Source organism: Balaenoptera physalus (assembly GCF_965194825.1).
Source record: "Balaenoptera physalus genome assembly, chromosome: 8".
Taxonomy (NCBI): domain Eukaryota; kingdom Metazoa; phylum Chordata; class Mammalia; order Artiodactyla; family Balaenopteridae; genus Balaenoptera; species Balaenoptera physalus.
Window position 1 is genome coordinate 77,234,556 of NC_138887.1, and position 17,751 is coordinate 77,252,306.

At 40.9% G+C, this 17,751-nt stretch overlaps 1 protein-coding gene across 11 annotated transcripts in view; it reads left to right on the plus strand.

The window, feature by feature from the left end:
* The window catches only part of PLEKHA8 (pleckstrin homology domain containing A8), a 113,112-nt gene that overhangs the window by 47,826 nt on the left and 47,535 nt on the right, over window positions 1-17,751 (plus strand). For 9 of the 11 annotated variants that reach the window (XR_014266418.1, XR_014266419.1, XM_082471937.1 and 6 more), the window contains 3 exons: window positions 14,420-14,536; window positions 15,550-15,705; window positions 17,121-17,245. Coding sequence is in view for 9 of the 11 variants with exons in the window: in XM_082471933.1 (XP_082328059.1) it covers window positions 14,420-14,536; window positions 15,550-15,705; window positions 17,121-17,245 (398 nt within the window). In the remaining 2 variants the exon portion in view is untranslated. Of the gene's footprint in view, window positions 1-12,714; window positions 12,873-14,419; window positions 14,537-15,549; window positions 15,706-17,120; window positions 17,246-17,751 lie in introns of all 11 variants that reach the window. The other 2 variants (XM_082471939.1, XM_082471940.1) reach the window with 2 other exon arrangements.

Below are 17,751 nucleotides of genomic sequence, written 5' to 3' on the forward strand. Positions count from 1 at the left end.
AGGCACGCAGGCTTCAGTAGTTGTGGCTCGCAGGCTCTAGAGCGCAGGCTCAGTAGATGTGGCGCATGGGCTTAGTTGCTCCATGGCATGTGGGATCTTCCCCGACCAGGGATCAAACCCGTGTCCCCTGCATTGGCAGGCGGATTCTTAACCACTGTGCCGCAAGGGAAGTCCTGAAATTATTTTCTTAATTTCATTTTCAGATTGTTCATTGCAACTGTATAGAAGTACAACTGATTTGTGTATATTGGTCTTTTTTTTCCCCAATATCTTTATTGGAGTATAATTGCTCTACCATGGTGCGTTAGCTTCTGCTGTATAACAAAGTGAATCAGCCATACATATACAGATATCCCCATATCCCCTCCCTCTTGAGTCTCCCTCCCAACCTCCCCATCCCACCCCTCTAGGTGGTCACAAAGCACCGAGCTGATCTCCCTGTGCTATGCAGCTGCTTCCCACCCATTCTACATTTGATAGTGTATATATGTCCATGCCACTCTCTCACCTCATCCCAGCCCACACTTCCCCCTCCCCATGTCCTCAAGTCCACTCTCCACGTCTGCGTGTTTATTCCTGTCCTGCCCCTAGGTTTTTCAGAACCATTTTTTTTAGATTCCATATATATGTGTTAGCATACAGCATTTGTTTTTCTTTTTCTGACTTACTTCACTCTGTATGACAGACTCTAGGTCCATTCGCCTCACTACAAATAACTCAATTTCGTTTCCTTTTATGGCTCAGTAATATTGCATTGTATATATGTGCCATTCTTTATCCATTCATCTGTCAATGGACACTTAGGTTGCTTCCATGTCCTGGCTACTGTAAATAGTGCTGCAATGAACATTATGGTACATGACTCTTTTTGAATTATGGTTTTCTCAGGGTATATTCCCAGTAGTGGAATTGGTGGGTCATATGGTAGTTCTATTTGTAGTTTTTTAAGGAACCTCCATACTGTTCTCCACAGTGGCTGTATCAATTTACATTCCCACCAACAGTGCAAGTGGTTTCCCTTTTCTCCACACCCTCTCCAGCATTTATTGTTTGTAGACTTTTTGATGATGGCCGTTCTGACCGGTGTGAGGTGATACATCATTGCAGTTTTGATTTGCATTTCTCTAATGATTAGTTTTTGTTGAGCATCCTTTCATGTGTTTGTTGGCACTCTGTATATCTTCTTTGGAGAAATGTCTATTTAGGTCTTCTGCCCATTTTTTGGATTGGGTTGTTTGTTTTTTTGATATTGAGCTGCATGAGCTGCTTGTAAATTTTGGAGATTAATCCTTTGTCAATTGCTTCATTTGCAAATATTTTCTCCCATTCTGAGGGTTGTCTTTTCGTCTTGTTTATGGTTTCCTTTGCTGTGCAAAACCTTTTAAGTTTCATTAGGTCCCATTTATTTATTTTTGTTTTTATTTCCCTTTCTCTAGGAGGTGGGTCAAAAAGGATCTTGCTGTGATTTATGTCATAGAGTGTTCTGCCTATGTTTTCCTCTAAGAGTTTGATAGTGTCTGGCCTTACATTTAGGTCTTTAATCCATTTTGAGTTTATTTTTGTGTATGGTGTTAGGGAGTGTTCTAGTTTCATTCTTTTACATGTAGCTGTCCAGTTTTCCCAGCACCACTTATTGAAGAGGCTGTCTTTTCTCCATTGTATATTCTTGCCTCCTTTATCAAAGATAAGGTGACTATATGTGTGTGGCTTTATCTCTGGGCTTTCTATCCTGTTCCATTGATCTATATTTCTGTTTTTGTGCCAGTACCATATTGTCTTGATTACCTTAACTTTGTAGTATAGTTTGAAGTCAGGGAGCCTGATTCCCCCAGGTCCGTTTTTCTTTCTCAAGATTGCTTTGACTATTCGGGGTCTTTTGTGTTTCCATACAAATTGTGAAATTTTTTGTTCTAGTTCTGTGAGAAATGCCATTGGTAGTTTGATAGGGATTGCATTGAATCTTAGATTGCTTTGGGTAGTATATTCATTTTCACAATATTGATTCTTCCAATCCAAGAACATGGTGTATCTCTCCATCTATTTGTATCATCTTTAATTTCTTTCATCAATGTCTTATAGTTTTCCACATACAGGTCTTTTGTCTCCTTAAGCAGGTTTATTCCTAGGTATTTAATTCCTTTTGTTGCAGTGGTAAATGGGAGTGTTTCTTTAATTTCTCTTTCAGATTTTTCATCATTAGTGTATAGGAATGCAAGAGATTTCTGTGCATTAATTTTGTATCCTGCTACTTTACCAAATTCATTGATTAGCTCTAGTAGTTTTCTGGTACCATCTTTAGGATTCTCTACGTATAGTATCATGTCATCTGCAAACAGTGACAGTTTTAGTTCTTCTTTTCCGATTTGGATTCCTTTTATTTCTTTTTCTTCTCTGATTGCTGTGGCTAAGACTTCCAAAACTTTATTGAATAATAGTGGTGAGAGTGGGCAACCTTGTCTTGTTCCTGATCTTAGTGGAAATAGTTTCAGTTTTTCACCATTGAGAAGTATGTTGGCTGTGGGTTTGTCATATATGGCCTTTATTATGTTGAGGTAAGTTCCCTCTGTGCCTACTTTCTGGGTTTTTTGTCATAAATGGGTGTTGAATTTTGTTGAAAGCTTTTTCTGCATCTATTGAGATTATCATATGGTTTTTATCCTGCATTTTGTTAATATGGTTTAACACATTGATTGATTTGCATATATTGAAGAATCCTTGCATTCCTGGGATAAACCCCACTTGATCCTTTTAATGTGCTATTGGATTCTGTTTGCTAGTATTTTGTTGAGGATTTTTGCATCTATGTTCATCAGTGATATTGGCCTGTAGTTTTCTTTTTTTGTGACATCTTTGTCTGGTTTTGGTATCAGGGTGATGGTGGCCTTGTAGAATGAGTTTGGGAGTGTTCCTCCCTCTGCTGTATTTTGGAAGTTTGAGAAGGGTAGGTGTTAGCTCTTCTCTAAATGTTTGATAGAATTCACCTGTGAAGCCATCTGGTCCTGGGCTTTTGTTTGTTGGAAGATTTTTAATCACAGTTTCAATTTCAGTGCTTGTGATTGGTCTGTTCATATTTTCTATTTCTTCCTGGTTCAGTCTCGGAAGGTTGTGCTTTTCTAAGAATTTGTCCATTTCTTCCAGGTTGTCCATTTTATTGGCGTAGAGTTGCTTGTAGTAATGTCTCATGATCCTTTGTATTTCTGCAGTGTCAGTTGTTACTTCTCCTTTTTCATTTCTAATCCTATTGCGTCTTCTCCCTTTTTACTTGATGAGTCTGGCTAATGGTTTATCAATTTTGTTTATCTTCTCAAAGAACCAGCTTTTAGTTTTATTGATCTTTGCTATCATTTCCTTTATTTCTTTTTCATTTATTTCTGATCTGATCTTTATGATTTCTTTCCTTCTGCTAACTTTGGGTTTTTTTTTTTCTTTCTCTAATTGGTTTAGGTGTAAGGCTTGGTTGTTTATTTAAGATGTTTCTTGTTTTTTGTGGTAGGATTGTATTGCTATAAACTTCCCTCTTAGAACTGCTTTTGCTGCATCCCATAGGTTTTGGGCCATCATGTTTTCATTATCATTTGTTTTTAGGTATTTTTTATTTCCTCTTTGATTTCTTCAGTGAACTCTTGGTTATTAAGTAATGTATTGTTTAGCCTCCATGTGTTTGTATTTTTTACAGTTTTTTTCCTGTAATTGATGTCTAGTCTCATAGCATTGTGGTTGGAAAAGAAACTTGATATGATTTCGGTTTTCGTAAATTTACCAAAGCTTGATTTGTGATCCAAGATATGATCTATCCTGGAGAATGTTCCATGAGCACTTGAGAAGAAAGTGTATTCTGTTGTTTTTGGATGGAATGTCCTATAAATATCACTTAAGTTCATCTTGTTTAATGTGTCATTTAAAGCTTGTTTCCTTATTTATTTTCATTTTGGATGATCTGTCTGTGGGTGAAAGTGGGCTGTTAAAGTCCCCTTCTATTAGTGTGTTACTGTCGATTTCCTCTTTAATGGCTGTTAGCATTTGTCCTATGTATTGAGGTGCTTCTATGTTGGGTGCATAAATATTTACAATTCTTATATCTTCTTCTTGGATTGATCCCTTGATCATTATGTAGTGTCCTTCTTTGTCTCTTGTAATAGTATTATTTTAAAGTCTATTTTGTCTGATATAAGAATTGCTACTCCAGCTTTCTTTTGATTTCCATTTGCATGGAATATCTTTTTCCATCCCCTCACTTTCAGTCTGTATGTGTCCCTAGGTCTGAAGTGGGTTTCTTGTAGACAGCATATATACAGGTCTTGTTTTTGTATCCATTCAGCCAGTCTCTGTCTTTTGGTTGCAGCATTTAATCCATTTACATTTAAGGTAATTATCAATATGTATGTTCCAATTACCATTTTCTTAATTGTTTAGGATTTGTTATTGTAGGTCTTTTCCTTGTGTTTCCTGCCTAGAGATGTTCCTTTAGCATTTATTGTAAAGCTGGTCTGGTAGTGTTGAATTATATTAGCTTTTGCTTGTTTGTAAAGATTTTAATTTCTCCATCGAATCTGAATGAGATCCTTGCTGGGTAGAGTAATCTTGCTTGTAGGTTTTTGCCTTTCATCACTTTAAATATGTCCTGCCGCTCCCTTGTGGCTTGCAGAGTTTCTGCTGAAAGATCAGCTGTTAACCTTATGGGGATTCCCTTGTACGTTATTGTTGTTTTTCCCTTGCTGCTTTTAATATGTTTTCTTTGTATTTAATTTTTGATAGTTTGATTAATATGTGTCTTGGCGTGTTTCTCCTTGGATTTATCCTGTATGGGACTCTCTGTGCTTCCTGGACTTGATTAACTATTTCCTTTCCCATATTAGGGAAGTTTTCAACTATAATCTCTTCAAATATTTTCTTAGTCCCTTTCTTTTTCTCTTCTTCTTCTGGGGCCCCTATAATTCGAATGCTGGTGCATTTAACGTTGTCCCAGAGGTCTCTGAGACTGTCTTCAATTCTTTTCATTCTTTTTTCTTTATTCTGCTCTGCAGTAGTTATTTCCACTATTTTATCTTCCAGGTCACTTATCCGTTCTCTGCCTCAGTTATTCTGTTATTGATTCCTTGTAGAGCATTTTTAATTTCATTTATTGTGTTGTTTCATGTTGTTTCATTCATCATTCTTTGTTTGCTCTTTAGTTCTTCTAGGTCCTTGTTAAACGTTTCTTGTATTTTCTCCATTCTATTTCCAAGATTTTGGATCATCTTTACTCTCATTACTCTTAATTCTTTTTCAGGTAGACTGCCTATTTCCTCTTCATTTGGTCTGGTGGGTTTTCACCTTGCTCCTTCATCTGCTGTGTATTTCTCTGTCTTCTCATTTTGCTTCAGTTACTATGTTTGGGGTCTCCTTTTCGCAGGCTGCAGTTTGTAGTTCCCATTGTTTTTGGTGTCTGCCCCCAGTGGGTAAGGTTGTTTCAGTGCATTGTGTAGGCTTCCTGGTGGGTGGGACTTGTGCCTGTGTTCTGGTGGATGAGGCTGGTACTTGTCTTTCTGGTGGGCAGGACTGCATCCGGTCATGTGTTTTTTGGGTGTCTGTGAACTTAGTATGATTTTAGGCAGCCTCTCTGCCAATGGGTGGGGTTGTGTTCCTGTCTTGCTAGTTGTTTGGCATGGGGTGTCCTGCAGTGGAGATTGCTGGTTGTTGAGTGGAGCTGGGTCTTAGTGTTGAGATGGAGGTCTCTGGGAGAGCTTTCGCCGATTGATATTATGAGGGGCCGGGAGGTCTCTGGTGGACCAGTGTCCTGAACTCGGCTCTCCCACCTCAGAGGCTCAGGCCTGACACCCGGCCAAAGCACCAAGACTCTGTCAGCCACATGGCTCAGAAAAAAAGGGAGAAGAAAAAGAAAAAAAAAAGAAAAATAAATAAATAAAGTTATTAAAGTCAAAAATTTTTTTAAATGATTAAAATTTAAAAAAGTAATTAAAAAAAAAAAGAAGGAAGAGAGCAGCCAAACCAATAAACAAATCCACCAGTGATAACAAGTGCTAAAAACTATACTAAAAGAAAACGGACAGACAGAACCCTAGGACAAATGGTAAAAGCAACCCTATACAGACAGAATCACACAAAGAAGCATGCACATGCACACTCACAAAAAGAGAAAAAGAAAAAAAAATACATATATATATATATATATATATATATATATATATATATATATATATATATAAAAGAGGAAGAGAGAAACCAAATCAATAAACCCATCTACTAATGATAATAAGCTCTAAATACTAAACTAAGATAAACATAAAACCAGAAACAAATTAGACGCAGAAAGCAAACCCAAAGTCTACAGTTGCTCCCAAAGTCCACCTCCTCAATTTGGGATGATTCGTTGTCTATTCAGATATTCCAGAGATGCAGGGTACATCAAGTTGATTGTGGAGATTTAATACGCTGCTCCCGAGGCTGCTGGGAGAGATTTCCCTTTCTCTTCTTTGTTCGCACAGCTCCCGGGGTTCAGCTTTGGTTTTGGAACTGCCTCTGCGTGTAGGTCTCCTAAGTGTGTCTGTTCTTCGCTCAGACAGGACGGGGTTAAAGGAGCGGCTGATTAGGGGGCTCTGCCTCACTCAGGCTGGGTGGAGGGCAGGGTACGGATGCGGGGCGACCCTGTGGCGGTAGAGGGCAGCATGACGTTGCACCAGCCTGCGACGTGCCGTGTGTTCTCCCGGGGAAGTTGTACCTGGGTCACAGGACCCTGGCAGTGGCGGGCTGCACAGGCTCCCGGGAAGGGAGGTGCGGATAGTGACCTGTGCTTGCACACAGGCTTCTTGGTGGCTGCAGCAGCAGCCTTAGCGTCTCATGGCCATCTCTGGGGTCCACATAGATAGACGCGGCTCGCGCCCGTCTCTTGAGCTCGTTTAGGCGGTGCTCTGAATCCCCTCTCCTCGCGCACCCCGAAACAATGGTCTCTTGCCTCTTAGGCAGTTTGAGACATTTTCCTGGACTCCCTCACGGCTAGCTGTGGCACACCAGCCCCCTTTAGGCTGTGTTCACGCAGCCAACCCCAGTCCTCTCCCTGGGGTCTGACCTCCGAAGCCCGAGCCTCAGCTCCCAGCCCCCAGCCGCCCCGGCGGGTGAGCAGACAAGCCTCAGGCTGGTGAGTGCTGGTCGGCACTGATCCTCTGTGCGGGAATCTCTCCGCTTTGCCCTCTGCACCCCTGTTACTGTGCTTTCCTCCGTGGCTCCAAAGCCTCCCCCACCGCCACCTCTTGTCTCCACCAGTGTGGGGGCCTCCTAGTGTGTGGAAAGTTTTCCTCCTTCACAGCTCCCTCCCAGACATGCAGGTCCCATGCCTATTCTTTTGTCTCTGCTTTTCCTTTTTTTTTTTGCCCTACCCAGGTACGTGCTGAGCTTCTTGCCTTTTGGGAAGTCTGAGGTCTTCTGCCAGCGTTCAGTAGGTGTTCTGTAGGAGCTGTTCCACATGTAGATGTATTTTTGATGTATTTGTGAGGAGGAAGGTGATCTGCACGTCTTACTCCTTTGCCATCTTGAAGGTCTTCCTCGTGTATTGGTCTTATATCTTGCAACTTTGCTGAACTCATTTATTCTAATAGTTTTTTAAGTGGATTCTTTTTTTTTTTTTTTTTTAATATACAGGAGCATGTCTGTGAATAGAGGTAGATTTGCTTCTTCCCTTCCTATCTGGATGCCTTTTGTAGTCTAATTGCCCTGGCTAGAACCTCCAATGCAGTGTTGAATAGAAGTGGTGAAAGCAAGCATCTTTATCTTATTCCTGATCCCAGGGGAAATACATCCAGTCTTTTGTCATTGAGTATGATGTTAGCTGTGGGTTTTTTGTAGATGCCTTTATCAGGTTGAAGAAGTTCCCTTCTATACCTAGTTTGTTAAGAGTTTTTATTATGAAAGGGTATTAGATTCTGTCAAATGTTTTTTATACATTTAGTGAGATAATCATGTGATACCTTAGAAATATTACAGAAAAACCCAACTCAGGGTTGAAGTGAAAAATGGACATCTATTAGTCCATGTAACTGAGAAGTCCAGAGGGTATCTTATCTATAGGTATTACACAGTCTGATCGAAGTGTTCAAAAAATGTCATCTAGATTTGCTTCCTTTCCCTGCCTCCCTCAAATACTCCCACCCGCTTTCCTTGTATGTGTAAATCATGTTTAGGTCCATGTGATGGCAAAATGACTTCCAGCAGCTCCAGGTAAACATCTTTGAGACCAAAGAAAAAAGAGAGACAGTCTCCATTTCTTTCCACCTTTCCCCAGTCCCAGCAAAAGTCCCAGAATTATTTCTGGTTGGGTCCCTTGCCTGTCTTGGAACATATCATTGAGGAAAGGGGATGTGAAGCTCCATTTAAGCCTGAATCACAGGCCCACCCTGGGGCTAGTCAGCCCAACCCAAACTACATGGATAGAGTGTGGAGAAGGGGGTTTTCAGGAACAGAAATGTGGAAGGTGGATGCTGGGTTGCCAAAAATAAATGTCCACTGTACCTTCTATAGTGAAATAATCCAAGATAATACAAAATATGTGATATTGGCATTTAAATACTTTATCCCCCTAGCCCATCCATGGCAGCAGTAGCTTATATGAGCTAAAACTTTTCCCTGCTCATGGAAGTTTCTTGTCTAATCTTCTAAGCAGGGAGTTTGGCTGACACCACTTTCCATCTCTAGTAAGGGATGGCAAAAAAAAGGGAGTAGGGTTGGACAGGAAGATAGTCTAATGGTAATTGAATGAATCAGAGACTGGTATAGACCCACAGTTTTCATCTGCTCTTTTGTTACCTTGAATATTTTATCATTTTCAAGTGTATTAGGGTTCTCCAGAGAAACAGAACCATATATATACATATGAGGAGATTTATGATAGGAATTTGGCTCATGCAGTTATGGAGATTATGAAGTCCTACAGTCTTTTCTCAGCAAGCTGGAGAACCAGGAAGGCTGGTAACACAATTCAGTCTGAGTTTACAGGCCTGAGAATCGAGGGTGGTGGATGGTTCAAGTCCTGGTCTGAGTCTAAAAGCCCAAGAATGAGGAGCACCAGTGTCCCAGGGCAGGAGAAGATGGATGTTGCAGCTCAGGCAAAGAGAGGAGATTCACCCTTCCTCTGCCTTTCTGTTCAGCTCAGGCCCTCATTAGATTGGATGATGTCCATCCGCATTGGTGATGGCAATCTTTACTCAGTCTGCTGATCCAAATGCTAATATCTCCCAGAGACCCCCTCACAGACACACTCAGAAATAATGGTTTACCAGCTATCTGAGCATCTGGTAGACCAGTCAAGTTCATACATAAAATTAGCCATCACCCAAACCAAGGTAACAGCATATTAATTTAAAACAGGAAGTGCATTAATGGCCTCTTCATCATGCATGCCTCTTTTCTCATGCAATTCATCCATCATTCCTGAGCTGTATCTGAGCTTCCCAGGACTGTACATCATGAAAGAGCAGTGTGTCTCTGCATTACTCTGGACTCTCCATTGCTCTGCCATTAAATCTCAGATAATGGGAATGAGACTTCTGTGGGCTCTTAACATGCCTTTTGAAATTCTAGGAACTTTATGCTTTAAGGAAAAGTTTTTCTTGGTCATAGTTTTTATAGTTACAAACTACAGAATAAAATAATTGAAACTCTTCTAGTGTCATTATAACTTTTCCTAGATAAATACAGAACCTATTACAGAGAAGGTGTTATTTCAGTTACCTTTATCATTTACAAGCTACTTTTAAAATATATTGCAGCTGTGCTGTGTGCGTTTGTGTGTGTGTGTGTGTGTGTGTTTGGGTTATTTAACATTTTTCAGATTCCTGTAAGATAAACCTAGTTTATACCACATTTTTTCAATTTTTAGGCATTTTTTTTCACATTCCAACAGCTCTGAAGTCAGGAAGCATCTGAGAATGAGTATCATGTCATTGCTTAATGGGCAGGTTATTTTTTGGTTTTTTTGTTTTTTAATTTTTATTTATTTATTTATTTATTTATTTATTTTTGGCTGTGTTGGGTCTTCGTTTCTGTGCATGGGCTTTCTCTAGTTGCGGCAAGGGGGGGGCCACTCTTCATCACAGTGCGCGGGCCTCTCACTGTCGCGGCCTCTCTTGTTGCAGAGCACAAGCTCCAGAAGCGCAGGCTCAGTAATTGTGGCTCACGGGCCTAGTTGCTCCGCGGCATGCGGGACCCTCCCAGACCGGGGCTCGAACCTGTGTCCCCTGTATTGGCAGGCAGATTCTCAACCACTGTGCCACCAGGGAAGCCCTGTTTTTTTTTCAATTGAAGTATAATTGATTTACAATGTGTTAGTTTCTGGTATACAGCAAAGTGATTCAGTTATATATATATTTTTTCTTTTTCATATTCTTTTCCATTATAGGTTGTTAGAAGAGATATTGAATACAGTTCCCTGTGCTATACATTAGGACCTTGTTGTTTATCTATTTTCTATACAGTAGTTTGCATCTGCTAATCCCAAACTCCTAATTTATCCCTCCCCCACCCCCTTTCCCCTTTGATAACCATAAGTTTGTTTTCTATGTCTGTGAGTCTGTTTCTGTTTTGTAAGTTCATTTGTATCTTATTTTAGATTTCACACATAAGTGATATCATATGATATTTGTCTTTCTCTGTCTGATTTACTTCATTTAGTATGATAATCTCTAGGTCCATCCGTGTAGCTGTAAATGGAATTTTTTCATTCTTTTTTATGGCTGAGTAGTATTCCAGTGTGTGTGTGTGTGTGTGTGTGTGTGTGTGTGTACACACCACATCTTCTTTATCCATTCATCTGTCGATGGACATTTAGGTTGCTTCCATGTCTTGGCTATTGTAAATAGTGCTGCTGTGAACATAGGAGTGCATGTAGCTTTTTGAATTAGAGTTTTTTCCAGATATATGCCCAGGAGTGGGATTGCTGGATCATACGGTAACTCTGTTTTTAGTTTTTTAAGAAACCTCCATACTGTTTTCCATAGTGGCTGCACCAATTTACATTCCCACCATCAGTGTAGCAGGGTTCCCTTTTCTCCACACCCTCTCCAGCATTTATTATTTGTAGACTTTTTAATGATGGCCATTCTGACCGGTGTGAGGTGATAACTCATGGTAGTTTTAATTTGTACTTCTCTGATAATTAGCCATGTTGAGCATCTTTTCATGTGCCTATTGGTCATCTGTATGTCTTCTTTGGAGAAATGACTGTTTAGGTCTTCTGCCCATTTTTTGATTGGGTTGTTTGTTTTTTGTTATTGAGTTGTATGAGCTATTTGTGTATTTTGGAAATTAAGCCTTGTCGGTCACATCACATGCAAATATTTTAGTTTATCTTCAAATTAATGGTATGTGATGGTTAATTTTTTGTGTCAACTTGCCTGGGCCATGGGGTGCCCAGACATTTGACCTAACATCATTCTGGGTGTGTCTGAGGGTGTTTCTGGATGAGATTAACATTTGAACTGATAGACTGAGTAAAGTAAATCGCTTTCCCTAATGTGAGTGGATCTCATCCAGTCAGTCAAAGACCTAAATAGAACAAAAAGGCTGAGTAAGGGGTAACTCTTCCTGCTTGATTGTTGAGCTGGGATACTGGTCTTTTCCTGTTTTCGCAGTCTCACTGAAACACTGGCTCTTCTTGGGTCTCAAGCCTGATGACTTTTGGACTGGAATTACAAATTGGCTCTCCTGATTCTCTAGCTTGCTGACTGCAGATCTTGGAATTTTGCAACCTCTATAATTGCATGAGCCAATTCCTTATGATAAATTATATATAGATATACATACATATTATTGGTTCTGTTTCTTTGGAGAACCAAGACTAATACAGATGGGGTCCTAAATTTGATAAAATATGATAATTGAGGGTATGCTGAACTCCCTCTACTTGAGAGTCATGGTGGATTTGGAGAGTGTTCACACCAAACATAACCATGGGAGTTGAGCTGTAAGGGAGAAGATGCTACTGTTCTATACCAGGATAGCTTTCTAGCAGTGGGGAGTCAGGGTTTGGGGGTTGTTATGCCAGGAGGGACAGTATTAGAAAGACATAGTTTTCTTCCCAACTCTGTTGTGTACTTCCTGTGTGACCTTAGATAGGTCACTTAATCTACATGGGATTGGTTTCCTTCTCTGTAAAATGAGCTGGTTGGGCTAGGTGATTTCAAAGGCCCTTACCGTTTCTCAGATTCTTAGGAATTGATTCTTCTGTTTCAGTTAGGGGAGATGGCGTAAGGTATAAATAATGACTCTCTTGCAAAGGGCTAAAATATCACTAATAATATCTGACTCCAGGAGTGTTGATTATCTACTCAACAAGGCAATCTGATGATCAGTTTGATTTCCTGGATTGTAATGTTTGTGCCAAGAATAGTAGCCTTCGGGTTTGTGTTTCCATAGAATTTGAAGCCAAGGTCAGGAAGCATCACCTTCTGAAATAAAATTTTCAAGTTCACCTCAAGAGGTTTTCTAGCCAGTAATCAGCTTGTGGGGGTGTTGAGATAAGGCCATGGGGCTCCTGATGTCCAGTAAAGGGTCTAGGTTCATCGCTGGGAGGGAAGTCCCCAGTATAAGATGGAATAAGAGGAACATAAGCCATGGTTGTAGAATACATTACTCATCTTTGGTTGAGAAGGCTTTTAGGGAAGGATATTTCAGTGACTGGTATGAGGGTGGATACTGAGAATTGGTTTTTATCCAGTTTTGTTTAAGGAAGTGAGAGATGTGGTACCTGAGCAGGCCTGAGTGTTCTGGTTCCTAGAAAGCAGACCCTGATGTAGTAAATGATGAGTGAAACATCTTGCCTGCCACCTAACTCCTGTGCCTGAGCTTAGATTTAGTGCTGACCATTCAGCCTCCTGATTAAAAATGTAAGTTTCCCTGAACTATGATCTTAGGCTATGGGTGCCCCAGGAAGTGTACTAATCTTCTGTTATAACGTAATAAATTGATGCTGTTACCAGAAGGGGGACCCCTTTCAGGGCCCAAGAGTGGGCTCTTGTCTAACACCTGGGAATGAATTGTCCGAGGAGACACACATGCTGACAAAGCAAAAGACTTTATTGGGAAGGGGCCCCCCAGGGGGAGAGCGGCAGGGAAAGGAAACCCAGGAGAACTGCTCTGCCACGTAGCTCACATCTCAGGTTTTATGGGAATGGGGTTAGCTTCCCAGGTTGTCTCTGGCCAGTCATCTTGCTTGTGCCCATATTTGGTCCAATTCCTGGTGACGCACGCATCTCTCAGTCAAGGTGGTTTCCAGCGTCAGGGTTTCTGGGACGTCGGCAGGACATATTATGGCTGGCATCTCCTCCCTCCTCTTGACCCCCCCCCCGATTTCTGCCAGCTGGTGGTAGCTGGTCAGTTCCGTGTTTCTTATTGAGACCTCCTGTTGTGAGATAACTCATGCAAGCAGTTATTATTCTGCCTGGCCAAGGTGGGCGGTTTCAGTTAGTGGTTCCCTAACAATACTACTTTGACATCAATTGGTGACTTACGCATTTAGCTGGTGTGAATCAATTCCCAAGGGCCCATCAGGTATGTACCTGAGCAGCCCTTGGGGCTCTGCGCAAAGCGCCTACCAACCTTCACTCCAGCTGTCTGAGCTGTAGAAGAGTCTAGTGAGAGAAATGTATCCTTAAAAGGCTATGGCATTTCAGAGAAGGAAAAAATACATCTGATGAGGAGACTAACAAGGCTTGTGCAGAGGTAGTCAGGGATGACATTTTAGGGAGAAGATCCAATTTGAGCAAAAGCCCTGAGGCAGGCATGCAGCAAGTAAGTTTGGTTTGACTAGAACATAGGTTGTGTAAGAGGAGTAGACAAGATGTGTGTTTCCACTGAATATGGTCCGTCCCCTGAAATGCTGTGAAGTAAAAGTAGTTAAGCCCTTGAATGTTTTAAGATTATTCCATTTCAGTGGATCAATACCAAATAGTAAGTTCAAGTTATCTTTCCTTAGGGAACATATGACCCTAGGCAGGCTTATTAGACAGCACTTCGTATGATGTTGAAAGGGCAACATAATCTTTTATCTCATTTCTAGGTTTGGAATAATTTTTCTTAACCAGAGGGGAGGAGAGCAAGTATGTTAACAATAATCTTTGGAAAATAATAATCTTTTATCTTAGAAAAAGTAAAAACCAAAGATTACTAGTACTATATTAGGGGGGAAAAGGAATAAAAATCATAAGTAATCCCATTACCTAGAGAATCATCACCATATTTTTTGCTGATCCTTCCAGACTTCTATGCAAAAATGAGATCAAACATACAGATCTTTTCTAACTTATTTCTTTCCCTTAGAATTTTCCCCCAGAATGTGAGTTCCTTGGAGCTAGAATCCAGCATCCTTTGTTAGGTCCTATTCCTATGTCCTGGGAAGCAGTAATTGAGACCATGCTCTTGCTTCTGTTTTCAGGTTGGCAGCCTCGGTGGTTCCTTCTCTGTGGGGGAATATTATCTTATTATGATTCTCCTGAAGATGCTTGGAAAGGTTGCAAAGGGAGCATCCAGATGGCGGTGTGTGAAATTCAAGGTGAGAAGCCAAGACACTTGCAGGTTTTATTTTTCTTTCTGTTTCTCCCCCAGAATATAAAAACACTGGCTTCTGTGTGCCTTTCTCTGCTGCTCCCATAGTATAAAGATATATAATGTTATGTCCCAGAAAAAGTCTTACAAGTAACACCTAAAACTGCAGCGAGTTTTTACAAGGAGGTTGGTTAAGAGGTAGTCAGAATAAATGAGAGCAATGTCCTTATTAACCACACATCTAGTACTCATTCCTTAGTCACCTGCTTACCTTGGGCTTGTGGCAGTTTGCTAAGATTATTTGTCTTTTTATTGCAACATCAAACACTTCTATGTTTAAATCACGACACATACACACCTTCTCACCACCACCATCATGCTCAAAACTAAACAAGCAAACACCTAACAGACCTACAAATAGCCTTTTCTTCTTGGTTTTGAGAATCTTGAGACATGCTGAGAGGATGTGGCTCAGAAACCGACTAGAAGGGAATTTGGGGCATGGGGCTCGGGGGGTGAAGGAGAGTGTGGCTTGCTTGTTTCTTCTCCTAAAGTGTTCTAAGGGAATTCTCACATTTTTGATAAGACTAGTGAAGGAAAGTAGAAAGGAAAAATATTGTGTTCTTGATTGCTTTTCAATAACCCAAGGAGATAAAGAGCACATCCTTACTTGTTTGCATCAAGCCTTTTTGGCCGCAGAGCAGCATACTTTACACACACACACCAGAAGAGAGATTTTTCCTCTCTCCTCTTACAAACGATCCTAAGGAGATTTAGGTGATTCTTTTTTAGGCCAAAGTCCTGGTGAGACCTTGGATCCAATTGCAGTTTTCCCTCTCCATTAGCAGAGACCTCTAGGAAGAGATAAATAAACAAGGAGAAGTAGTAAGGGCTGACATCCTCTCTTGGAAGAAGCTCTCAGTGACTGGCGTGCCAGTTAATCTCAAGAATTTGGGTGGAGTGGAGGCTACCCAGATAGGGCTTTTCTGGGTTTCTGACCTCCCTATGCCTTGTTCCCAGTTCATTCTGTAGATAACACACGCATGGACCTGATAATCCCTGGGGAACAATATTTCTACCTGAAGGCCAGAAGTGTGGCTGAGAGACAACGGTGGCTGGTAGCCTTGGGGTCAGCCAAGGCTTGCCTGACAGACAGTAGGACCCAGAAAGAAAAAGGCAAGTATTGATTGTCCTCTGGACTGGGAACCCTTGGAATCACCTAATGGCATCTCTGGGTTCCCATATTTGTTATCTTGCTTCTGACCACCTAGCCATAGCCAGCTTTTTATATCATGCAAGTGCTGTATATCTCAGTGGACCTTAAACAGTCTATACCTGACTCTTCTTTCTTAGCGTGTCATAGTAGAAAGAATGCAGGTTTTGGAGCCAGATACAACTGGGTTCAAATCATGGCTTTGTAGGGTACTGGCTTTGTGACCTTGACATAGGTCACTTAGCCTCTCTAATCTTCAGTTTCCTTATATTTTAAAAAGAGGTAATTACCTATCTTAGAAGGATTACCATGAGCTACCTCGCCTGGCACAAAGCTGACTTTTGGTAAAGAGTAGCTGAGCCAGAGAAGCCTTGGATCTGAGTATTTCCTGCAGTAACACCCCGCTTTCCCCTCCCTGTTCCTGGGGTAGATGGATACTTAATTGTCAGGTTGCTGCTGCTTAATGCTCATTAACTCAACATCATTAAGTCTCTTGAGAACCATGGCATAACTTTCTATTTTGCCTGGGTCACGAGTGCCAGGGCTTACTGCCTGAGCTCTGCCTTCCCAGCCCCCCAGCCTCGAATGTACACATGAAAAGATTGGTGGGAGAGAGGGGCCTCTGGGAACAAGTGTTTCAGGGGACCTTTCTCATGACACGTATGGCAGATGTGCTTAACTCTTCAAGTAGACACAGTAAAATGACCTATTTGTTGGTTGTTTTTCAATGCTAAGTCGAGAGCAAATTCTAGACACTGTCAGCTCTGACTCAGATCAGGTGGTAATGTGCAGCTTTTTCACAGAGAAGAAAGCAGAGGCAGTTATGATTGTAGCCGAGCCCTCAGCGCCAGGATGGCTGGAGTGCCGTGCTAATGAAGGAGCAGCAGGTGTGCAGAGGGTGCTGTTCGCCTTGTCAGGCAGCATGCTGGACCAGTCCTCTGAATTCACGAGCTGTCTTATTAGTGGTAATTGCCTGTTACAGAACACTGTTTCCCAGTTTTGAGCACTGGATAGATAGCTGTGACCCCATTTTACAGATAGGAAAACTGTGGCAGAACTGAGACCAAAACCCTGAACCCTTGACTGTTCCCAGTTCTGACACAAGTGGATCAGAGGTATACTGTCTCCTTCTTCCTGTACTGGTGATCATTAAATATGTTGGCTCAAGAAATAATGTAGATTACTTCAGAAGACTAGAAATCTCCTTTTTCTCTTTTTCTTGCTCCCATAACTTCAATTATGTCATATCTGTAACCCATACTATAAACATCTGACTTTAGGCATAGATGATATTTCGCTTATCTGTATAGTATGCTAACTAGTATACCAGTTATTTATTCTGGGAATTAAATTACGTTTTCATCATTTTGTTATTTAGAGTTTGCTGAAAACACTGAAAACTTGAAAACCAAAATGTCGGAACTAAGACTCTACTGTGATCTTCTTGTTCAGCAAGTAGATAAAACAAAAGAAGTGACCGCAACTGGTGTGTCCAATTCTGAGGTAAGATGCCATTCTTCTTAGCCACATGACAAGTAGCACCAGATGTTGCTTACAGGTGCTACTTATTCTCACATAATCCCTACCTTGGAATTTACTGTTTTTCAAAGAAAAAAAGTGACAGACTTCAACAAAGAGAAGAAGTGTGTGCATTTCAGCATATGGAAGCATATAGTTTTCCTTCCTGCGATGAATTCAGGATTAATTAATTGATAATTTTGGAACTTTTAACTTTAATACTGATGTGCTAAAATATGTGTCTCCCCAGTTTGCATAACTTTCTAAAATATAGCCTTAGCTGTCTAGCAGAGCCATTTCTATACTACGCATGTGGCTCCTAAGGTGACAGCATCATGTGTGTCAGTAATATGTATCTGTCAGCTCTGATGAGACTGTAACAGGATTTCATTTCACTGTAATAGATGTTCTACTTGAGTAGAGACTAGTGCTTTCACAGATAGAGACACAGCTTTATTTCTCTCCATCATCAGCAAGGATTGCGATTTTTA